The 19930-nt window shown below is 45.5% G+C and overlaps 3 protein-coding genes across 6 annotated transcripts in view; 1 reads left to right on the top strand and 2 right to left on the bottom strand.

The window, feature by feature from the left end:
- Otoa (otoancorin) overlaps positions 1–9540 on the bottom strand; it is a 78106-nt gene extending 68566 nt beyond the window's left edge. Inside the window, exons 1-5 of the mRNA XM_021167659.1 lie at positions 9349–9540; positions 1354–1445; positions 420–448; positions 297–327; positions 152–179 (exon numbers count right to left, since the gene is read on the bottom strand). Coding sequence (XP_021023318.1) covers positions 152–179; positions 297–327; positions 420–448; positions 1354–1444 — 179 coding nt within the window. The 5' untranslated portion in view covers position 1445; positions 9349–9540. The remainder of the gene's footprint in view (positions 1–151; positions 180–296; positions 328–419; positions 449–1353; positions 1446–9348) is intronic.
- A 4882-nt stretch (positions 9541–14422) lies between these two features.
- Positions 14423–19930, bottom strand: part of Mettl9 (methyltransferase like 9) — a 45140-nt gene continuing 39632 nt past the window's right edge. For 2 of the 3 annotated variants that reach the window (XM_021167580.2, XM_021167578.1), the window contains exon 5: positions 15882–16587. In XM_021167580.2, the coding sequence (XP_021023239.1) occupies positions 16382–16587 (206 nt within the window). In that variant the 3' untranslated portion in view covers positions 15882–16381. Of the gene's footprint in view, positions 16588–19930 lie in introns of all 3 variants that reach the window. The other variant, XM_021167579.2, reaches the window with a different exon arrangement.
- Positions 18187–19930, top strand: part of Igsf6 (immunoglobulin superfamily member 6) — a 9813-nt gene continuing 8069 nt past the window's right edge. For both annotated transcript variants that reach the window (XM_029479660.1, XM_029479659.1), the window contains exon 1: positions 18187–18272. In XM_029479660.1, the coding sequence (XP_029335520.1) occupies positions 18206–18272 (67 nt within the window). In that variant the 5' untranslated portion in view covers positions 18187–18205. The remainder of the gene's footprint in view (positions 18273–19930) is intronic.

The raw sequence follows: 19930 nt of genomic DNA, 5'->3' as shown, positions 1-19930 counted from the left end.
TGGAGGGATAGGGTTCTAGGAGCAAGTGTCAACTAAGTCACTGCACATTGGTTGGAGCTCTTTGCAATACTACTTTTCTCGAGCAGGAAGCTCTATGTAACGGTTATTAGGAAAAACCTCCGTCCCTTTCAACACCCCCGAGGCAGATTACCTTTCAAACAGTGTGAGATCCAGTAACGCTACAGTAGGGACAAAACGGAAAGACAGCTTTAAACGGAGTCATTCCACAGACACCACATCCGTATTCTGTTTGAAGGTCTCAGAAGGTACACATGGGGACAGACTGGGGACATTACCATTCAGATAGCTTCCCTCTATTATTTCCTCCTAAAAGGCAGAGAGATAACATGGAGTATAACATGCAAATTTGGCAGCGTTAGTAGAGGGCATTCTGATTAAAATAGAACTGGAGCACTCACCGCCATTTTCTGCAACAATGGATGTAAATCTGCAAGAAAGCCGTTGGATATGTGACTAGACCCGAACAGGAGGACCTTCGTAAAGACGAATGTAGCTACCACAGGAGCCCAACAAAATCCATGCGGGCTTTCCCTGAGTTGAAATCGATGCAATAACTGTGGCCAGTGTGAGAAAACCTTGGCTTACAACCCCCCAACTGAGAACCTTTACACACCACCACTGGGAGTGTCACTTTATCCAGCCATTGTGGAAATCAAGAAAGAGACATCCCAAAAACTGAAGTAGAGCTACTATATGATCCACTCCGTGTCACACAGAGGCAGCAGAGGCAACATAGACAGCTAAGGCAGCATACCACAGAGATATCTGCACATATGTGTTCAGTGTGGAAATATTCACAATTACCAGGATATGGGGCCAGCCTGGAAATCCATCAACAAAATACTGATGAAGAAATGTGGTCTATACAGCAGGTAGAGTATTATTTGACCATAAAGAAGAATGAAGTTTTGTCATTTGCAGGAGAAATGTTGGAACCGGAGATCATCACATTAATCAACATGGGTCAGATTCAGGAAGACAGGAGCTGCAAGCTTCCCTCATGTGTGGGATCTACTGAACTTGTGAGGAATGGGGGAAGAGGGTGTTGGGGATGAATTCCACTGAAGCATATTGTGTGCATGCATGAAAATGGCATAATACACTTATTTGGATAAATAATACACATAATAAAATAAACCATGTATAATATGCCCAAACGCCCTATGAATACCCACAGACAGGCAAATGCTAACCACCCCCTCACTGGAATACATCATAACCCCAAACGGACATATCCAGCTACATCCCCTAAAATTTATAGAAGCTGTGAAATCTCTCTCTCTCTCTCTCTCTCTCTCTCTCTCTCTCTCTCTCTTTCTCCTCAAGACTTACCCTGCCGGGGACTTGGCTCTCTCTGATAGGCACCTCCATGGCTCAGAAGGAGGACCAGGAGAAGGGAGCATGTCCTAGGTCCCTGAGACATCCTCCTGCAGTTAAGTCAAGCACACAGGTGACTCAGGTTTCATTTTCTTTTAAAAATAGATTGAAGAATATTCAAGAGCAGAGGGACATGCAGCCACTAAATTCCTCAAAAACATTTTAAATAGTGTAATGATTCCAGGATGTGTCTAAGACATGCTCATCATTCTCTCCATGACCTCAGCGCCCCATTTCTGTGCTTACCACCACCCCTGGTCCACAGCACCCAGAGGAGAAGAGTGTTTCAAGGTGCTTGCTTCACCATCTCTCACATGAGCTTCATATGCAGAATGTGAGAAGTCCTACAATCCGGTAAGAAGACAGGTCAATGGGAAAACAGAGTTGAACTCCTGGAAATAGATATAAAAATGTCCAATATGCACACAAAACATGAGTCACTTTCGACAGGGCTCTGCTCAAAACAAGCTCCATTTGTGGGTTTTTAATAAGCAGACAGGACAGATGGTTGTTTTCATAATTTAAACCCATGCATGTCACCTTCCTTCCTGTTAACCCCAGGATAAAACATAGCATAAAATAAACCCACAATGAGATCCCCCCCTCCACACACACACACATACACAGTCATTAAAGTGACTAACAGAGGCAGACTGGCAATACCGCATGTTGGCTGTGTTGTGGTTGGAAAATTGTTTGCCAGAGTTTTATAAGATTACATACTTGGTACTCTATGATCAAGGGATTTCAGGGGCTGGGGTTGTGGCTTTGTTGGTAGAGAACTTGCCTAGCGTGTATGAAGCTCGAAGTTCTATTCCAAGCACCATAAACTTGGCATTGAATGTACACGCCTGTAATCCCAGCACTCAGGAAGGAAAGGCTAGAAAATCAGAAAGTCAAGGTTATCTTCAGCTGCCTAGTAAGTTCAAGGGCAGTCTGTCTCGAAAAGAGAGCAAGAGAATGAGATGGAGAGGGAAAGGGGGAGGGGGAGAAAGGAAGGAAGGAAGAAAAACGAAGAAGAAAGAGAGGAAAAGAAAAAGAAAAAGGAATTTCAATCTGGGGTTTTGCCAAGGGAAATGGAAACATGTAGATAAAAAAGATAGGTTCAGCCTTATTTGTAACAGCCAAATATGAAAAAAACCCAAATGTCCAACAGGTGAAAGGTTAAAGACAGCATATCTATTCAAAAGAACCAACAGATCACCACTCAGCAATAAAAAAGTTAAATCTAGCCAGGAGGTGGTGGCTTAAATCCCACCCAGCACTTGGGAGGCAGAGGCAGATGGATCTCTGTGAGTTCAAAGTCAGCCTGGTCTACAGAGTGAGTTCCAGGACGCCAGAGTGCTATTCAGAGAAACCCTGACTTAAAACAAAACAAAAGTTAATCCTACTACCACTTTAGGGAATTAGAAGACCAACCAAAATATATGACAAACAGTTTCAGGATACTGAAAGCAGGAATCAGAAACCAAGATCTCTCGGAGAGGAGACGCAGCCAAGCTGAGTCCAGGTGCTGCTCCTGTTGCCTCCAGCCCACAGCGCAAGCTCGGAGGCAGCATGAGAGCTCAGGAAAACCAAGGCAGCCAGTCATCCAGGGAAAAGCACTGGAGAGGAGCGAGCTGCACAAAGGAGGTCTGAGGAAGGAGATCTGAAGGGAAGTCCCTTCCATCCCTCGGGACACGAAGAATGGAAATGCCTCCTGAGACGAGAGGAATGAAACCACAGAAGGCAGAACAGTCCTTAGGACTTGTCCAGGAGCAGAGGAATCCCCACAGCCAGAGCAGAAAAAGCTCTTCGTACACCAAGCAAAAAGCTGCCTCAGGGAAGAGCTGCCTTAGGGATGGCTTCTGGAGGCTGCACCACCTCCCGGATTGATAACTGCGCGATTCTTACACAAGAGGAACTGCGGGAGGAGACTGGGCGAAGAATACAGGAGAGTTCACCAACAATCTGTATTTCAAAATGTAAAACAACTGAAAGGAAGTCATATAGGCCTCAGGAAAAAGAACGAAGGATGGATATTTGTAACACGCAGAGTAAAAAACAAAACAAAACAAAATAAAAAACACCTAGAAATTGGACTAGGGAAGGTGGTTTCATGGGTAAGTGCTTGCCATACAAGCACGAGGACCTGAGTTTAGATCCCCAGTGCCCGAATAAGAGCCAGAAGCGGTGGTACATGCCTGTAATCCCAGTGCTAGGGAGGTAGAGACAAGAGCATCCCTGAGGTTTGCTGGCCAAACAGTTTTGCTGAATTGGCAAGTTCCAGGTTCAAAGAAAGTGGGCAAGCCTGTCTCAGCAGTAAGAAGTGACTGAGGAAGGAGCCTGATGTCAATTTCTGGCTACTACATATGTGCATGCACACACCCACACACGTTTGGGGGGGGGGGGGGAAGGACATAAGGATATACTGCAGTTTCTTTTCTATGAAACTCCAAGACAGTTAAAAATCTGTGATAAAGTCAAGAGTCACCCGGGACACTCTGGGGCATGGTGGGAAGCCATGCTGCAAAAAAAGCACAAGAGAATTTTAGGGAGGACAATGAAGATTTCTTTTACTTATTTTTGGTTTGTGTTTTTGAGTGTTTGCCCACATCTATATGTGTGCAGTGCCTGATGCGGCCAGGAGAGGGCGTCAGATCCCCCTGGAACTGGAGCTCCAGACAGTTGTGAATTGCCATGTGCCTGCTGGGACTCAAAAGGGGTCCTCTGGAAGAGCAGCGTTCCACTCTGAACTGCTGAGTCATCTCTCCAGCCCCAATGACGAGTTTCAATATCTAGATGGTAGTGGGTATTACATGGAAGCCACACTTACAAGTTTACTGATATGTGTGTTTTAAAACCGGTGGAAATTATTACATCTAATACCTCCCCAAAGTGGAGCTCTAAAGAGAAACCATGGGCTGTACTCACATGGCCTGGTTTCTCTCTTCCCTCTGCCCACTCACTAGCTTGGGTGATGTCAAGCAACTTGCTTCACCTCTCTGTACTTCAATTTTCTCAGCTATAAAATGGGGTATTAAGTGGTACTGTCCTAGCTTGCTTGTAATAAAATACTGACCAAAACCAACTTGGGGAGGAAAGGGTTAATTTGGCCCCCAGCTTACAGTCCATCATCCAGGGAAGCCAGGGCAGGAACCTGGAGGTAGGAACTGAAGCAGAGGCCATGGAGGAGTGCTACCTACTGGCTTGCTTCTCAGGGGCTTGCTCAGCCTGCTTTCTTATACCCAGAACTGAGTGCCCAGGGATGGCCCTGCCCACAGAGAGGCTATTCTGCTACATCATTAACAAGAAAAGGTCCCAGAGCTGCACCTACAGGCCAACGTGACGGAGGTAATTCCTCAGCTGAGGGTCCCTCTTCCAAGATGACGCTAGTTTGTGATGAGTTGACAAAGACTAACCAGTGCAGGTACCCACCTGATGGTGCCCTTTGAGAAATGAATTAGTCATTTTAAATGGAGCTTAGGTCAGAACGAGTTCTGAGTTTGAGTTTTTACAACCGAGGAGGTCAGGCTGCAGTTTCCAAAGAGTCAGCCCATGCCTGTCAGTGTCATTCTCTCTACTCCTCAGAGCGAACCCACTAGTGGTCAGAGCACCTACTTCTTTGTGTCTCTCCGAGTTGTCATATTTCTCAGTTCAAGGTCCTTCGTAAAGATCTCTCCTCCCTTTTGGCTTGGCTCACCCAATTCATTATAAGTCCCAAGTCTTCCAGGCAGCCCGCTGTGAATTCTCTAAGACAAACAATTAGCCAGGAGAGAAAACCAATACTCCTCTATAAGGGCACTAGGCATGGCTAAGGCACATATTTATAGCTGCGTGGTTATTTCATGCATTCATTTATCAAGTGCTTATTGAGCATCACTGTGGGCCAGGCATTATTCTACACTCTGAGGACACAGCAGCTTGCAAAGCCATGTCCCAGCTGATGTGCTGGGTAGCCAGGAAAAGAATAAATAGGCAACTTGGTTTATGTCAGGCAGTGATGGATGCTACAGAGGAAAGGAGTAGGAGCCATGGTAATGCGTGCGGGGAAGGTCTGAAGACAGGAAGGAATGGATTACAGCCATATCTGGGAAAAGAAAGTTCCAGAAAGAAGAAGAAGAAACACAAAGACCTTTGGAGTTAGGAGCTTTATGTATTGGCACCTCGTCCCATGGACCACACAAGAATGAGAAAGGAAGTCGAGAAAGCTGGGAGCCCCTGGGCTCACCCTCGGCTTTGAGACAGGGCAGAGCCACTGGAAAGGCCTTGGCACAGGAACTGCTTTTTAACTTTTCAATGACTCTGTGAATTTCACACCATGCACCCCAATCCTGCTCATCTCCCCATCCCTGATATCTGCCCTCCACCCTCGCAACCTCCCCTGCAAAAGAAAAACAAACAAACAAAGCTCGTGGTGTGTGAAGCTGCAGTGTGTCACAGTGTGTCCCACAGTTTTGCACACACTTCTTTGCTTGTTCATTGCAATGAGTCTTGGTCTGGTTGGAGGCCTCTGGCTTCTGCTACACTACCAATACTGGATCCTCACCGAGACTCCTCTCAGACATCCTGTTGTTGCCCAGCACAGAAACATCTTACTCTGGCTTTTAACTGGATTCTGAACAGGCAGAACCCCTTGGGAGTGGGACAGTGGCTGTATCGGGGAAGTCAGCCTGGATGAGAAAGGTGCTGCAGACACAGCCCCAGGCAGTGAGGTCAATTCAGATAGCTGCCCGATTTGTGCAGCTCCTGAGTGAAGAATGGAACTGTGGTTTGGATGCCCCACTTCCCTCACCTCCAAAGCTCATGTTAAAGGCTTGGTTCCCAGGATGCCACATCTTCCATGGGACATAGTGGAGCCTTTGAGAGGAACCTTTGTGGAAATGTTCTGTGTTGGGTCACTAAGGCTGTGCTCAGAGGAGATGTGGCATTCCAGAGCCTCCTTCTTCCTCTCCTGCTTTCTGGCAGGTGGGATGAGCTGTTATGAGCCACTAAACATTCCAGACACAATGTACTGTCTCATTGCAGGCACCAACCTATCACTGAGGAGCCTTCAAATCCGTGAGCTAAAATAAGCCTTTCCTCTCTATAAGCTGGTTGACTCAGGTGTTTGGGGATATTGATGGTGGTGACCACAGATGTGTAAAAAAAAAGTATTGACATCATAAACACTCTACATATGAAATTTACATTTCATACTTAGAGGAAGCACACACAAGCATGCTCATGGCTGTCAAGCAGGATAAAGACAGGAAGCTACACACTGCTTCTGCTGACTCCACACCCCAGAGAGGTGATGATGTGAGAGGGAACTAAGGACTGGAAGAAAACTAGACAAGACTAACATGAAAGAAGTCAGTTTGCAGAGGAAGACTTCCTAATGCTGGCCTCATATAACGAACACAGCATGTGTGAAAGACAGCCCACAGGCAGAGGGGTGCTATTAGAGACCACAGCACAGCCCGGAGCATTCTGAGCCCTTTCCTGGCTCACTAGCCCACTTCTGTCCTTAGGGGTGCTTGTCCCTTCCTGCTAAGCTATTTGCACCTTAAAGGGAGTGACTTTCTCCGTCTCTTCTCCTGGTGGCTGCTGGGGTTGCACCTTCCCTTTTTTATGTTTTTCCTCTTAAAATTTCAATAGAATTGTTTTCAACCTCCCTTCTGAATCCATGTATAAATTGTTTCTGCTTTTCCGGTACTGAGGTAACAACAGTACCCTCTTTCAGTGTAGGCAGGAATTCTGGTGATAATATAAGTTGGGTGATATCTAACAATTACAGGCTCCCCAGCATTCCCTAGTCCAGCCCAGCCCTTGTCAGTGTTGCCTAGCCTATTACATTAGTGGTTTGTCTTGTCCCCTCCCCATCCCCAGGGGATCTCCATAGCAATCATGTGTGCTCATTTGACTTTGCAGGGCAGCGCAGACCATGATGTCACTTTCAAAACCTCCAGACACTAAAAACTGGCATTCTGCCCACCAGCTGCTCCTGGGGACTGCTATGCTGAGCTCCAACAATAACTTCCTGGATTTGGGTGGTTAGGGACCTTCTGCCTCTTTCCCTCTTCTCTTTGGTCACATCGACCCCATTCACAGTCTTCCAATTTCCCAGACAATGAGGCTTCTTGTGCAGATGGCTGAGCTGATCCTGTTACCTCTGTGAGAGGTTTGCAATTATGAAATAAACACTCCTCTCTCTGGGCACAGAATGTCTTCAGTCTCAGTGAAACCCCAGCCCACTGTCAATTAGGGATTTGATTTTAATTAAAGGTCCTTTGGGGTACTCTCTTTTAGAGGGCTGGTCAAAAGACTGAAAAGACTGGGCGAGGCATGGGCCATTTGGTGGTGGACAGCTGATAGCTTTCTCTGTGGCCCTGCCCCTCTTCACCAAACCACCTGCAGAATCTCAGATGAAGACAGCAGCAGTCAGTACAGACCTCAGAGCTCAGAGTTTACTTGAGGGAGTGGTCAGGTATCTTGCCAAATGGAACAGAGGGGCTTCCAACTTAACATCTTAAAACCAGCAAGTCACAGGCAAGCCAGAATCAAGCTGTTCAGGCTACAGACCAGGCAATTAGTCCCCTGTGGAGTGAGACATGATGCCTGGACATCTACCAAAAGTTTATCACTGTTGTGAGGCAGTTCCATTTAAAGTCTGCGGCATGAGCACCGCATATGGACCCATGAACACTAACTGGAAGAATTCACACACACACACACACACACACACACACACACACACACACACAAATAACTAAAAGGTATTATTTCATTGTTGAGTGTCAGAGGCAGGAAGATCATTGCCAGTTCAAAGTCAGCCTAATGTATGGATCAGTTCCAGGATAGCCTGGGCTACATAATAAAACCCGTTCTCAAAAACAAGAACAAAACAAGGAAAGACATTTTGTGGCCGAGGCAAAAGCAAACCCACCCACACTAAAAAAAAAAAAAACAAACTTAAATTTGATTTCAGTACTTCATGTTGGGGCCCCCTAACTTAGGGCTGCTGAGTCAGGGGATAGGGAGTTTGTAGGGAGGGTTGTGGGTCCCTGCCTATCCTACCCTCCTCATCAGGTGCCCCCACACGGAGTCCCTCTCCCCGTTTACTCTATCAGCTGCGTTCACTCTGTGTTTCACAGGCGAGTCCGTGTTCTTGAAAAGCTCACATAGCAAGCAAATGGCAGTGCACACTGTAAAACCCAGCTGCAGGATCCCCAAGGTTCATGGCCCTCAGAAACACCGAGTGAGGCAGCCAGGGATGTGCCCTGTGCATGCATCCCCACACTAAATTCTTGCAGAAACTTTGAGGTAAACACCACCATTGTGCCCACTTCACAAATGAAAACGCTGTTTCTCAGAAGTCAGGTGAGCAGACCAAGGCTATGAAGCTAATAGGTGGCAACGCCATGCTCAACAGTCCCAAGTCCCAAGCCCAGGGTCGCAGCAACGACCCAGGAATAGGATCACAGCTTTAACTTGGACTCCCGGTTCCTAGCTGTGTGTTAATGAGCTGATTCCTTAACCTCTCTGGCCTTTTCCATCTTTAAGTCTGATGATAGCATGTAAACATATTTTTTAGGCATTCATAAACATATCGTGGCAGGGCATAGCTCGAGAGCTTTCTCACCTAGCATGTGTGTGGGGATTGCATCTACTTCCCAATGCAAAATAAACTAAGTATACATCCATACGTCCAGTGTGCACTGGGCCCATCTTTTCACAAATCCTCACAAGAGCCAGGCAAGCATTAAGTATCACCTCCTCACCTTTAACACTCCCAAAGCTCCCAGCCCAGCCTGGATCTCGGGACTCAAACAGCAGTAGCTATTATTCATGACTGATTACTGTTGCTGCAGGTGTTCTTGCAAGGGTCTCTGTTACTGGTGTGTTATTAAGCAGGTTCTGAGAAGTGTCATCTCACATACACCCTCCCGCCATCCTATGGATACCTAGGAGCCCATAAGGCTTGTGTACCTGCACTTGGCCTACCGTCCTTCTGTCTGTTCACTCCGGTCCCCAGCGCCTGCCCCGCAGGTCCTCACTTGCTGAGCTGCAGGCTCTACTGCTGAGTCTGGACACACGGTAGGGCCAGGGCCACACCTCTCAGGACAGCAGTGCTTGGCATGCAGCTCCTCCACCCCCTTCCCTGCCAAGGACAGATTGCCTGGGGTCTCCCTACACACCCTCCCTCCGGGACAGCAGCCAGGCAGAGGCGGTTAGCTTCAGCTTCACTGAAGACTCCAGCCAATGACAAGGCAGGGAGTTTATTTGGAACCAGATTCAAAGACACCATTGAAAATTGAAAGTCGAGCTAGGTGGAGTGATGGCCCAGCTGTCATTGCAGCATGTGGGAAGCTGAGACCACAGGACTGTGAATTCCAGGGCAGAATGGGCTACAAGGTCTCAAAAAACAAAAAAGCAAAATTACAGTTGGGAGTCCTGTGGCCATTAGATACTTAGCAGTCTGGCTGTTTAAAGACACGCTCATTGTAGCAGGCGCATTAAAAAAACCCATCTCAGCCAGCTGTGGGGAATACAGATCTCTGAGTTCCAGGCCATTCTAGTCTACAAAACAAGTTCTGGGTCAGCCAGGGCCACATGGTGAACCCAACCTTAAAAACCATCAACACCAACAAAAAGTTTTAGAAACACATTTACAAACTGAAAAGCAGGCCAAGCTGTGCATGAAGGAGATGGGAGTCAGGAGTGCAAGCCAGCAGCTGCTGAAGCTGGGTGAGAAAGGCTCCTTACTTTATCACTGTATAACACCATAACCAAAAGCAAGCTGGAGAGGAAAGGATTTGGTTTACACTTTCACATCACTGTTCATCATCAAAGGAAGTCAGGACAGGAACTCCAGCAGGTCAGGAACCTGGCTGTTCACTGGCTTGTTCCTCGTGGCTTGCTCAGCAGCAAGCCTGTGGCTAGATGACCATCCATCGACTGCACTGATTACACTCCCATAGAAGAGCCTTTGGATAAAGGTGCAGCTCCGTGGTAGACTGGGCCTAACACATGCCAGGCTCTGGGTCCTATCTCCACAAGGAAGAACAGTCTTTTACGAAAGATCAGATAATAAGAACACAAGAAAATTATTTCATTTCCAAAACAAAAAGCCAACCACTAATATATGTGCTTTTATTAAAATGAGACACAAATACATTAAAATAATGGCCTTGTATCAGTGAGATTATGCATACCTGTTTTTCATCTTACCCAGTGAAAACACAATTATGGACCCCAGAGGCTTTCTTGCAATTCTCCCATTTAATGAAACATCTCAATCATCCTAATTTTTATATTATTTTGTCACAACAACACTAAACATTCTCTTCAGAAAAGACCCACTGAGGCGTTCCGATGCCTATCAATGAATTTTACATTATTTCTCCAACATCTCATGATAGCCTTTTGTCACCAGGCCTTGGATTAATTTGGCCTCAAGCCCTGAATGATAGGAAACACCTTGCATCTTGCCAGCGTCTAACTAGAAACCAGGTGCCTGCATGTTTTACATTTCTCCTAGAGAAATAAAAGCATCTATCACGACATGTAGACACACATGAACCAGTGCATACACATAGGCACCAGGGAGCCCTGCTAGGATACCTACCAAAAATGTCAACAGTGGTGCACTTGGCTACAGATCGGACAACTGAGGCTCATTTTCATTGTCATCATTTTTTGCCTGTTTTTATCTTCTCGTTAGTGTGGTATTTGGAATGCAAATGCTCTGCAGGGCTTGGTGACCAGTAACAGCCATCAGAATGTCAACCCAAGTGCTGAGAAGCTAACACTGAGTTTAAGAGGATGGTAAGATAGACCTGGCTACTTCAACCCACCCACGGGAAAGGGCTGGGGGTTCACAAGCATTTAAACACAATATTCCAGCCAAGGCAGTGGCCCAAAGCTGTGGTCCCCTCCACTCAAGAAGCTGGAATAGACGGATCACTCGAAACTCTTGAGTTTGAGACCAGCCTGGCAACACAGCAAGGCCCCATCTCAAAAAATAAATCAGTACTACATCAAATCCTAAACAGAGTATCTAATAACAGCGTTTGGCCATCCTGTTATTTATGTTCTAGAACTGAAGTGCAGATAGCCAATGTTATGTCACCATTTTACAGGCACTGAAAGTAACTGTAAAATGACTTTATAATGAAAGCATTAATTTGTCTGAATAGGGCATAGTGACTTTCAAACCCAGAGGGACTCAAATTCTAGTTATGTAATAATATTCTCCCAATTCTCCAGGGAAGTCTGAGATTTCATAGAGAAAAAGGATTCTGTTGTTCGGGGACCACTGGATATTTACAAAGTGCGGTTTACTTTCATTTGCAGGAAATGAAGCCAAATGCCCCAAACTGAACCATGAAAGCATGATGCACTAATCACTAGGGAATGAAAATCAAACAGTATTGTCTCATACACATTCAGCGACTACTATCTAAAATAAAAGTGCTGGCAATGGTGTAGAAAAATTGGGACTCTTGTGCATTGTTGGTGGGAACATAAAATGTTTTCATCATTGTAGTTCCTTAAAAACAAAACAAAACAAAACAAACAAAACAAAAAAAAAAACCCTAGAACTAGAATGAATTACAAAATGACCCAGTAGTTCCACTTTGAGAATCTGCTCCCCCAAACTGAAAGCAGTCTTTAAAAAATACTTACACATTCATATCCACAGCAGCATGGTGCACAACAGCTGAAATATGGACGCACTCTTAGTGTCTATCAGTGGAGAAATGCATAAATAAACTGTGGTATGCCCATACAAGGGAATAGCATTCAGTCTTAAAAAGGAAATGCTGGAACATGCTATAAAGATGGCTGCAACTTCAGATGCTAAGTGAAATAAACCAGTTTCTACACACACACACATACACACACAAACACATACACATACACAAACACACACACACATGCACACACACACACACACATACACACACACAAACACACACACACCTACACACACACACACACACAAAAAAAAAAAACAGAAAACAAACACATTGTATCATTCTATATGCGCAAGGAACCTAAGGTACAGAGCTGGTTATTTAATAGGTGGAATTTCCAGTTTGGCAAACTGCAGTGCTCTAGAGACAGATGAGAGAAAGGCTGCACTATAGGACTACACCTAACCAACGACTGTTTGTCAATCTGTTACATGCATTTGACTACATAAAAAATGGAAAGGGGAAAAGCAAATGATGACATTCTATTTCAGTGAGAACTGATAATTAAAAAACCACAAAATTGGCTGCAGAAGGGGCTTAGTGGGAAGGAGCACTGGCTGCTCTCAAGAGGGCCTGGGCTCCGTTCCCCGCAACCACATGGCGGCTCACAATAAATCCTAACTCCAGTTCTGGGGCCAGGTACACATAAACCATGCAAGCAAGACACTCATACACACAAAATTAAAGTCTTTGAAATAGTAAAATCCAGCCGATGGAGTGGGGCATCCTGAACAGAAGTCGGGGATAGGAAAAGAAGAAGCAAAACCCTAACAGCCTTGAACACGGGATGGGTCCGTCAGACAGTAGCACTAGGGCCAACTAGATGAGAACAAAGTCAGATATAACTCTAATTTTTACAAACCCAGAACTAGTCCCAAGTCAGTTTACTTTAAAAATAGTTCAAAATTAAGATACTACTTGAATTTTAGAATTCTTGCCTAGAAGGTAGACGGCACAATTACACGGAACAGATAAAGTGAAGTGGAGATGTGTATAGCTGCAGCCTGGATTGTTGTCTTAGTCAGAGTTTCTATTCCTGCACAAACATCATGACCAAGAAGCAAGTTGGGGAGGAAAGGGTTTATTCGGCTTACACTTCCACACTGCTGTTCATCACCAAACGAAGTCGGGACTGGAACTCAAGGAGGTCAGAAAGCAGGAGCTGATGCAGAGGCCATGGAGGGATGTTCCTTACTGGCTTGCTTCCACTGGCTTGCTCAGCTTGCTTTCTTATAGAACCCAAGACTAGCCGGGCGTGGTGGCACAAGCCTTTAATCCTAGCACTCGGGAGGCAGAGGCAGGCAGATTTCTGAGTTTGAGGCCAGCCTGGTCTACAGAGTGAATTCCAGGACAGCCAGGGCTATACAGAGAAACCCTGTCTCAAAAAACAAACAAACAAACAAAACAAAAACAAAAACGCAAGACTACCAACCCAGAGATGGTCCCACCCACTAGGAGCCCTCCCCACTTGATCACTAATTGAGAAAATGCCCCACAGCTGGATCTCATGGAGGCATTTCCCCAGCTAAAGCTCCTTTCTCTGTGATAACTCCAGCCTGGGTCAAGTTGACACCTAAAACCAGCCAGTACGATCGTTAATCATTGTTCTCAGCCATTTTTAGCCAATGACGCATTATCCATTTAGTTGCGAGACCTTAGAATCTCACGGTGTAGTACTGTTTAATTTCAGGGTGTATTATTCCCAGTTACATCGCAAATATCTCTTCAGGTGGATGCAATGTGAACTTCTTCCATTATGTTGTACTCGTGTGTGTGTGTGTGTGTGTGTGTGTGTATGTGTGTGTGCATGCACATGCTCTCGCACATCCATGTGAGGGTACATGTGTGGGTCTGTGTGTGCTGTGGTCCAAGGTTGACTTCTGGTAGCTTCTTCAATTGCACTCCACTTTATATACTGAGGCAGGTCTTTTCGTGGAGCTTGTAGCTTGTGGTTTCAGATAAGCTGGGGAGCCACCTTGCTCCAGGGATGTTTGACTCCTACATGCTGGGGTTCCAAGCTCTCCAAGACTTCCTAGAGATCTAAATTCCAGTCCTTCTGCTTGCTTAACAAACAACCTCCTGCCAACTCTGATGTATCTTTGATACATGAGCTACAAGTCTGTGAGCAGCCCAACTTTGTGCTGTAGGGCCCAACGCCTGACTTCTGTGCGATGTTAATGAAGACACAGCTTCAGGAGGAAGCTGGATACACCAAAGTTTTGCGCCTTTCCCAGCCCAGCTTATTTCCTGCTGTAAACTGGCTATACAAAACAAACAAACAACAAACAGAAAACTTGGGAAGGTGGGAAACACAGAAGTGGTTTTAATGACCTCGCCCAAGGGGGAGATGACTAGGGGCATTGTGTCCTCAGCACTCTCACCACTCCAGGGGTTTTGAATGCAGGTGCAGGGGGCCAGGAATCCCAGGTGCAAGCTGTGTTTGCTCTCTGCACTCACCTTTAGGGTCAACTGGCAAGCCTGCTGGACCAACCACAGGTGGTGCCCCTCTCGGCTTCTCCAACTTACTGGGTTTAAGCACACGTGCCAGGAATGGTGCACACAAAGCAGCATTATTATACTTGGGGAGAAAAGGAGGTGAACCACTGCCACTTGGTAAACAACACCACCATCTAGTGGCCAAAGGTGACAACACACTAAGACGTCCCAGACCAGATAGGACATAGGAATACATCTGCATCTGGTTTCCAAGTCACAAAATGGCATTTTTAATAAACTGGCCTTCAAAGGTCCTCTGATTTTCTTGAGAATTTGTCTTTAAAATGAATAAACACATGTGCTCTCTGTTTTTCTATGGTCTTTTTCCAATAGACCTCAACTTCAAAGACAGGAGCCGCTTTGAAGCCACCTGGCTCTGAATACCCTTCCCAGGATAAAACAGCAGCCCCTTCTGATGCCAGGTAAAGACACAAGTTTCCACTGCAAAAGAAGTATGTTAGGCTTGCTGCACTCCTCTGTTCACTAGGCCACTGTCTGTACTTCATTTACCCAAAGTCCTGGGGAAAAAGAATGAGAACACAGCACAGCACTAACAATTGTACATCAACCCATGACCCCTTGTCTGACTACACATAACACATAACACTAACTGCTAAGGTGGGGCTCTCAAGGCTGCTCTTAATCAACACTCTGGCCCCTCTGCCCAGGTGTTGTAGTTTTCTATGAGTACTGGTCACAGGTAATGAGCACGTGGGTAACAGACTGTGACTACCTCGTTCACGCTGTCACCGCTGTGACTGCTGGGTCTTTAGGTTCTGGACTAGTGTCCACAGCGATTACTGTTCTTGCTAATGAGGTCTCCTCTATCACTGTGTTTCTGGGTTTATTGGAAGCACTTTGGATTCTACCAGCTGTCTGGTAATGGTCTTCAGCAAACAAACTCTCAGTTAAGGATCTAGGGATAAGCCAAGTTCTGGGAAGATGGCATTCAAGGAAGTGAAAGAAGTTGAATGTTTATTTAGGCTGAATCCTGTCAGTCAAAGCCATGGACTGCTTCAATCCTGAGGAATTAAGGAAGCTTAGGAAAACAAAGCTGTTGTGTGGCCAGAAGCAGGTACACTGACTGAGAGGCACTTCCTAGAGCACTATATCTGAGTAAGGCAGGTCATTCTAGGGGTGTCAAAACACCCAAGCTGAACCTTGCTTTCCTTCCAGGCTCAGCCTGAGTGTTTCCCATCATGCTCCTACTGAGGGCATCCGTGAAGCCAAAGCTGCAGAGTTTGAGAGAAGAACATGGTGCCAGCGTCATCTCCAAAAACGTTTATTAGCGTGATTAAAAACATTTTTTGAATAGTAAGAGAAGGAGTTTCTAAACATGAAAGTTATCAATGGTTCTACTTTATAACCAATATTTGGAATTGAATGGACAGCCTTATTGCCAGTCTTCATTTATTAAAAACAATCCATTGATCGGTTCCATGACATAATGACTATTGCTTTGTCTGGGAATGAGTCCCTACAGCAATTAAGTATAAAAAATATCTTCCATCATAATTGGAGAGTGACCTGCATTGGAGCGTGATTCTGAGTAAAGAGTTGATTAAAAATACACAAAGAGTTGGGTTTTGTTTTTAAAAACACTCCCTTACACACTACAAAGAAAGAATTAGTATTTTGGCTTTTTAAATTCCTACATGATACTGAGAATGACAGTCCCCAGAGGTCCCCCTCACATCATTGGATGCATCTCCTCTTCTGGAGGGTCGGTTGCAGGGGTGACTCTGAGGACTTGGGCCTCCACGTGTTTATACTGGTCTGAGAACAAAGACAGCGTCGTCCAGAACATAGTAGTCATTGTACATGTCGCCTTCACACAGGTATGGCAGTCTAGTGAAAGCTTCGACGACAAAGCCAGCTTTTCTGAACACCTCAGGCAGGCTATTCACTTGCTCTTCCCAATTCTGTCCCTTGATTTCCAGAATTTCTGATGGTTTCTCCCACTTGCCACCTACTAAAACAAATAAAAACATTAAGTTAAATTCTTGAACAATGACTCACTAAAAGAGGGAAGTACAGGGAGAGCTAGTGTTCCAGGCACTGATGCCCTGGGCGCACCATCTCTGAACAGCTCCACTCTCTTCAAAGCAAGTGGACAGAGCCTAGGAGTGACAGAACTTACCCAAAGTGATGCTCTCAGGCCACCTGCATCCAGTGCTGTTCCCAGGCTGCCTTCATCCAGATCCTACACTGATTGAGCTGCTTGTGTGGCTCAGAAACTAGTCAGTGAGTGAATATTGAATATGGGGTTCACTTGTATTTGAAAGGAGATTTGGACATACGAGATCACGTGCACTTACTCAACTTCCAGTCTAGAAGTTGCCTGGCTGAAAATTAAAATAGGCTCATGAGAAATTTCAATTCACAGAAACACAAGTGCTTTTGAAGAGAAGCTGACCCATTTTCTAAGTCATCTGTCAATCCCTTCCAAGCCTATGGGCATCAGGAGCCTGGGGTGTGGGAAGCAGGCAGGGTCTGTTCCCTACAAGCCACACTCTGACTACAAACAGACAATACCAAAGGTGAATTTGGGATGCTCTTAGAGGCTGTGGTGACATGCCACTAAATTCATAGTGAGGCTTCTGATGCAGCATGTGATAGAGCACGGGAAAGGGAAGACTACACACTTCTCAGTGGCCAGCACTGCATTCTCTCCCTGCATAACTCCCAGGGGAGTTAATTCTTGGAGGGAGGGAAGCTGCTTTCTGGGCTTCCTTGAAGCAGGGTACTGGTGCCACACCTTAGCCTGTTGCCAAGACTGGAATGAGCCGGTGACCCAGAATAAAGCAAGGCGTTTTGCCAAGTGCAAGCACTAATATCAAGTGGCTAGGGAGGTGGGCTGATGAGTGGGTGCTAAGGACAGATCTGCAGCACCTAGTGCCCAGCATCAGACCAGTTTCACAGTGTGACTCAAGCTCCTCCTGACCTGGAGTTCACATGGTTCTCCAGGCCTTCTGAGACTCCAGGAGCCACTTCAAGTCCTGTTAACAAGTCTCTTTTTGCTGATCAGCTGAGTTCCTGCTACTTACAAAGAACCTGACTAGTCGAGGCTGGGGGAGAGGGGGTGCTGTGTGTGACTCAGACCCAAAGCAAGCACCAAGGGACATAGCCATTTTGCTTATCAACACCAAGAAATCTTTCAATTCAAGCCAGGCACACAAGCAGCTGTGTACCTTTTTACCATGCCGGATGCTCTGGTCACTCCCTGAGTTTTTCTCCCAGGCCTACAGGAAACATGGCCTCTTGCTGCTGCTGTTCACGTCTAACAGTTTCTGGCCCTGAGAGGCCCTCTGCAGCGGAGCACATCAGTAAGAGCACTCTAAAATGTCAGGCACTGCTTGAGGAGCACTGACTTCCTGCAAGCTCCACAAAGACTATCAAATGCCCAGGACAGTTTCTAACATACACGCACGCTTAGACTGAAATCTCAACTCTAAATGGTGAAACTTATTACAAACCATTCTTACACAATTTCTAAAAGTTCCTGCTTGTGCTTCCTTAATATGAGTTCCTCTCTTTACTTCTTCCTTTCTGAAAGGAGAAAAGTGGAGAAGAAGGCACAGGCAGCAGAGATGGGCCCCGTGAGCACACGCAGGAGCGGCCTCCAGCTAGAGATCAGCCTGATCCTTTTCCAACTCGGTAAGGAGGTTGAGCTTTCCTTTTCTCTGGCTCATTAAGTGAGCGCTGCTTCTCGCCTGATGTGTATACTTAAGCTCTTAGCACATGATTTAAGAAGGCAGCACTACAGTAGGTTGGGGGCTGGAGAGGTCTCTTCTCCCCACAGAATTAGGTACTAAAGCATAGCTGAAGAAAGGTTTCCTACCGGCCCCTGGTTGGTGATGCTGCTTTGAGCACATCTCACCAGAGAGAGTCTGTGACCACTTGTGCTAGTCACTCAGTCAATTCCCACACAGGCAAGCTCTGGACTAATGTATACTGCACAATATTATCTTAATACTTTCATAGCACAATGTTTCTAAAGGCTGAAAAGAACTTGGTTTTAAAGCTGTAACTTGACCTAGAGAAAAGCCACCTGATAAGATAACTAATCTTTAAATTCTATCTCTACCTGTTCTAGCGCTATAAAAGTTATTTATTTCGTCATAGTTTAAATAATCTAAGATTTGCCCACTAAATCTGGATTGCAGGGCAAGAAATGGAGCCAATGTTCTTGAAATTAAATTTTTTCTCATCTGTAAATACATGGTAGAGTAGTCTAATGGTGGAGGACTTGCCAAGCATATGCAAGGGTCTAGGTTCACTCTCCAGCACACACAAAAGGAAAGGAGAAATGCAGAGGGAGGGGAGACGGGGCACGGGCAGGGGGAGTGAGTGAATTATTCCTAAATGTTAACAGTAGCTCTTCTGGCTGAGGAACCACGGTGATGTCACATACTGCTCTATTGTCTGCAATGACTATATACTACTTTTGTACAGAGCTTCGTTGGAGTCAGAGAAAAGCTTTATCTTCCCATCTGTATTGTGAAATGTTTGCAGATATAATAACAAAAGGAGGGAATGAGATAGCGAGGAGACCTGAAACAAGCCCAAGGTAACAAATGCTAGGCAAGGCTGGGTCTGTGTGCTACTTTTGCATGTTTGACATTTTCTATAATAATAAACGTTGGGCATTACAGTGGTGGCGCAAACCCAGCACTTGGGAGGCAGAGGCAAGCGGATTGTAAGTTCGAAGCTAGCCTGGTCTACAGAGCAAGTTCCAGGACAGTCAAGGCTACACAGAGTAACCCTGTCTCAAAAACATAATAATAATAATAATAATAACAATAATAATAGTAATTGTTAGCTTCTGATGCTAATAGTAATAATAGGTGTTGGAGCTGGGGAGATATCTCAGTACAGTGCTTGCTGTACAAGCAGAGGGACCGCTATGTGATTACTAGAACAATATAAAAGAGTCAGGCCTGGTGGCACACACTTACCAGCTCAGTGATGGGGAGGCAGAGCTGGGCTCCCTCACTAGCCCGGCCTACCCAACACTGAGACCCTCTCAGGAAAAACAAAAGTAAGTAATTCCAAAGAACACAACTGAGGCTGTCTTCTGGCTTCCACACACATCTGTACACTCATGCCCACACACCCACATACACACCTGAACAGGCTGACATACATAAGCACACACAAAATAAGCTCAAGGTATCCAAAATAAGGTCTCTACTTATTTTCTAACAGTTTACAAAAAGGAATAGGGTGATTTTGTTTCCTCCACTGAGCTAAATTTCAACATTTTCAGTGGAAATTGATTTAAAACATACAAAAAAAAAAAAAAAAAAAAAAAA

The sequence above is a fragment of the Mus caroli genome, chromosome 7, assembly GCF_900094665.2.
Source record: "Mus caroli chromosome 7, CAROLI_EIJ_v1.1, whole genome shotgun sequence".
Lineage (NCBI taxonomy): Eukaryota > Metazoa > Chordata > Mammalia > Rodentia > Muridae > Mus > Mus caroli.
The sequence above is the reverse complement of the archived record's forward strand: the minus strand, read 5'-3'. Positions and strand labels throughout refer to the sequence as shown.